The sequence below is a fragment of the Paracoccidioides brasiliensis genome, assembly GCF_000150735.1.
Source record: "Paracoccidioides brasiliensis Pb18 unplaced genomic scaffold supercont2.6, whole genome shotgun sequence".
NCBI lineage: Eukaryota > Fungi > Ascomycota > Eurotiomycetes > Onygenales > Ajellomycetaceae > Paracoccidioides > Paracoccidioides brasiliensis.
In genome coordinates, this window is record NW_011371363.1 from 977233 (window position 1) to 980186 (window position 2954).

At 46.8% G+C, this 2954-nt stretch overlaps 1 protein-coding gene across 1 annotated transcript; it reads right to left on the bottom strand.

The window, feature by feature from the left end:
• Positions 1 to 220: 220 nt before the first annotated feature.
• Positions 221 to 526, bottom strand: PADG_11919 (uncharacterized protein; the record flags this gene model as incomplete). The annotated part of the gene is made up of 1 exon (XM_010762838.1): positions 221 to 526. The coding sequence occupies one exon, from the start codon at positions 524 to 526 to the stop codon at positions 221 to 223; it is 306 nt and encodes a 101-aa protein (XP_010761140.1).
• Positions 527 to 2954: the final 2428 nt, after the last annotated feature.

Below are 2954 nucleotides of genomic sequence, written 5' to 3' on the forward strand. Positions count from 1 at the left end.
TGAGTAGATCTTGTCTCTCCTGTCAACTTAACCCCCCAGGCTAATGCTCCAATTAAATACAAAACAGCCGGTCTGTCAAACAGTAACCGACCCCAGCCTGCTTGGATCATATAACGAATAATACTCCAAGCACGGGATTTTACAAAGAGCATCTAATTCGCGGTCGCACGGCCAACTCACCAATCAATCAACATCATTCAACTTGAGAACAAGACCTGGGTCAAAAAATGGTGCCATCGTGGCAGGGGCCAGAATTTACAGTTTCCTTGAACTGCCCACCTGAACTTCTCATCTGGATCCGGACCGCTATAGATTCAAATGTCCTGCAAATATACTTTGCTTTCCTCAACAGTTCACCGTTAAGTGTCGCAGAAACTCCTTTGCCCGTGATTCTAGCTCTTGTCCCATGGGACTTATTATGGCTTTGTGCTCTCTCAAAACCGCCTCCACAGAGTCCACACAACGTCTGGCTCGGCGCTTTCGAGGGCACATCATGATCTAGCCTCTTTGCTCTAGAAACCTTCATTTATCTCCACCGTGTAGAGTTAGTAGTATAGCAAGAGAAATTAGCATCCAATTACATGAGGAAGAATGGCTTTGATCTGCTAATCCCTTGGGGGGGGGGGGGGGTGGGAGCACTGTTCTGACTACGGAGTAGCTCTGATAGCCCGATCCAGTCCTCTGATGAGAGACAACCAGTGCCAACCCACGAATCAATAAACTCATATAGTAACGCAGCAAGAAAGAGACACCGACGTACTCCTCACGCAGCGCATCTCTTGGATCAGAATATCCTCTCTACAACATCCCATTACGCACGCCATAAGGACTTTTATCTCACCAACTACACTAACATCCATCCCCACAGTTTAAACTCATGTCACTCAACTCACATGAAGAAGATGATGTATAGAAATAAACAAGAGAAAAGACCCCTGTTGTGAAACAAGAAGAACCACACGAAACCTCAAAGGGACGTGGGATGCCAACGCTTGCATGATGTCCAATTGCCCAATAGGTGTACAGCTTTTCAGTTCATGAAACATGCTGCACCCTTGGGAACATGACCGAACCAAAAAGCCTTGTCTGGGGTATTGTTGCCTTTCTCTGTTCCCTCTCTTGTTTTTTTTTTTTTTTTTTTTTTGTTTTTTTTTTCTCTATTCTCTTTGGTGATTGATTGATTCTTTCGCCTCGGTCAAATGTTCAATCCATCAAATTCCGTCTTTAAATAACTTGTTTATCTCTGGCCTTCTTGAATTTTATTTTTAATTTTATTCTTCTTTTCTGGCTGGGCTGAGAAATAACTTGTGATCATGATTGTTAAGTTCAGAATGCCCAGGTTTTCTAACCCGCCTTCCCCCCGTTATAGTTGACAGGCAGCGACGGCCCGTTTGAGAATCTAGGCAAAGATTACTAGAAAGCATCGTCTTGATTTTGCAGGGCAATTGCGGAGAACTTGCAAATCACCGATGGACCGGTGGGGGGAGGTTAGTTTACCTTTGTTCTTGAAACGCAAATCGGCCAATCAACTGAAGTTATGTGGAAATTGGGCCCAAATTTGACGCCAGCCGGATGAGATCGAGGCTGCAGGAAGGGCTTGCCAATCACACCAGTGATATGCTGTCAATTTCGAAACGGCGCAAAAGAGGGCGTGACACCTTACGTAAACCATCCTTGATAACAAGGAAAATGGAGTGTCGGCGTATATTCCTAAATAACTAAACTAAACTACCCGCGTCCAAAACAAAGAAAGTTGCCTGGCCTGGAAATAAATATAGGCCAAGCATTCCATGGATTGCACCAAGGTTAATTGCATCCGCAATTACCTCATATTTTCCTCAAAGAAACTTTTGAGCGACGAGTGTGATCCACGGTTCCGCGGTGCTCCTTTTAAGCCTAGAATCTTACTAAGGGATCGAGCCCTCTGTGGCGCACGATTCAACCACCAAAGCCACAGCCAACCCCCACTAGCCACATCTTCTGGAAGGGTTACCTAAGCAGCCAATCGAAGAGTGGGAAGAAGATAGGATATTTGGGTACACAATAACATGCGTGAGGAGGAGGTTGTGTTTTCTAACCTTACAAAGAAGGAATCTATCTAATGGGGTTGTGATCTGCAGTCTGCCCATGTGTTTACAGTGCAGGGCTCACAGAGGTTTCCTTCAATTTTTACAGGCCAGAGTTGCCTGCACAAATTAGCTGGTTCTCCTTCGACGGTCTTGTCCCCTAACTGGTTAATATGATCTCGGTGCCACCCTGAAATTGCCCGACTAAGACCGTCTTCCTCACCCGTTTCAGTGCTCTTAACTTCCCCTTATCCATTCGGCGAGGTTCATCCCATTCTAGATCACCGTCTATTGAAGGGGAGACCGTCAAAAGAACCTCCTCTCTACTCCAACCACCAACCCACCCCCCCCCCCCCCCCCCCCCCCGGGGGGGGAAAAAAGGGGGAGATTTTTAAAAAAAAAAAACGCGGGGGGGGGGGGGGGGAGAAACCCCCTTCGGATAAAAAAAAAGGGGGGGGGGGGGAAAAAAAAACGGGGAAGGCTTATAACTTTTTACAGCGGGGAAGAAGGAGGGGGAGTGGGGGCTTTTTTTGTGGGGAGGGAGGGGGGGGGAAATTTTTTTTGGCCCCCCCAGAAAAAAGGAAAAGAGAGGAAAGAAAAAGGGTGGAAATACCAGAAAAAATTTTATTGGCCCTCTTTTTTCTCAGACAAAAAAAATTTCGGGGTCCTCACCCCCCAGAGAGGTTTTTTTGTTAGAAAAGGGGTGTTAGAGAGTGCCCAAGGGGGAGGAGCGTGAAGGAAAAAAAAAGAGGGTGAGGGGGGGAGAAAAAAATTCCCCGCGCGCTGTGAGAAAGAGAAAAAAATACACCTCCTCTGCGGGGCGGGGGGGGTGGCGGAACCCACCCCCCCCCCCCCCAAAAAAAATAAAAACAAAAATGCCTAGTGTCT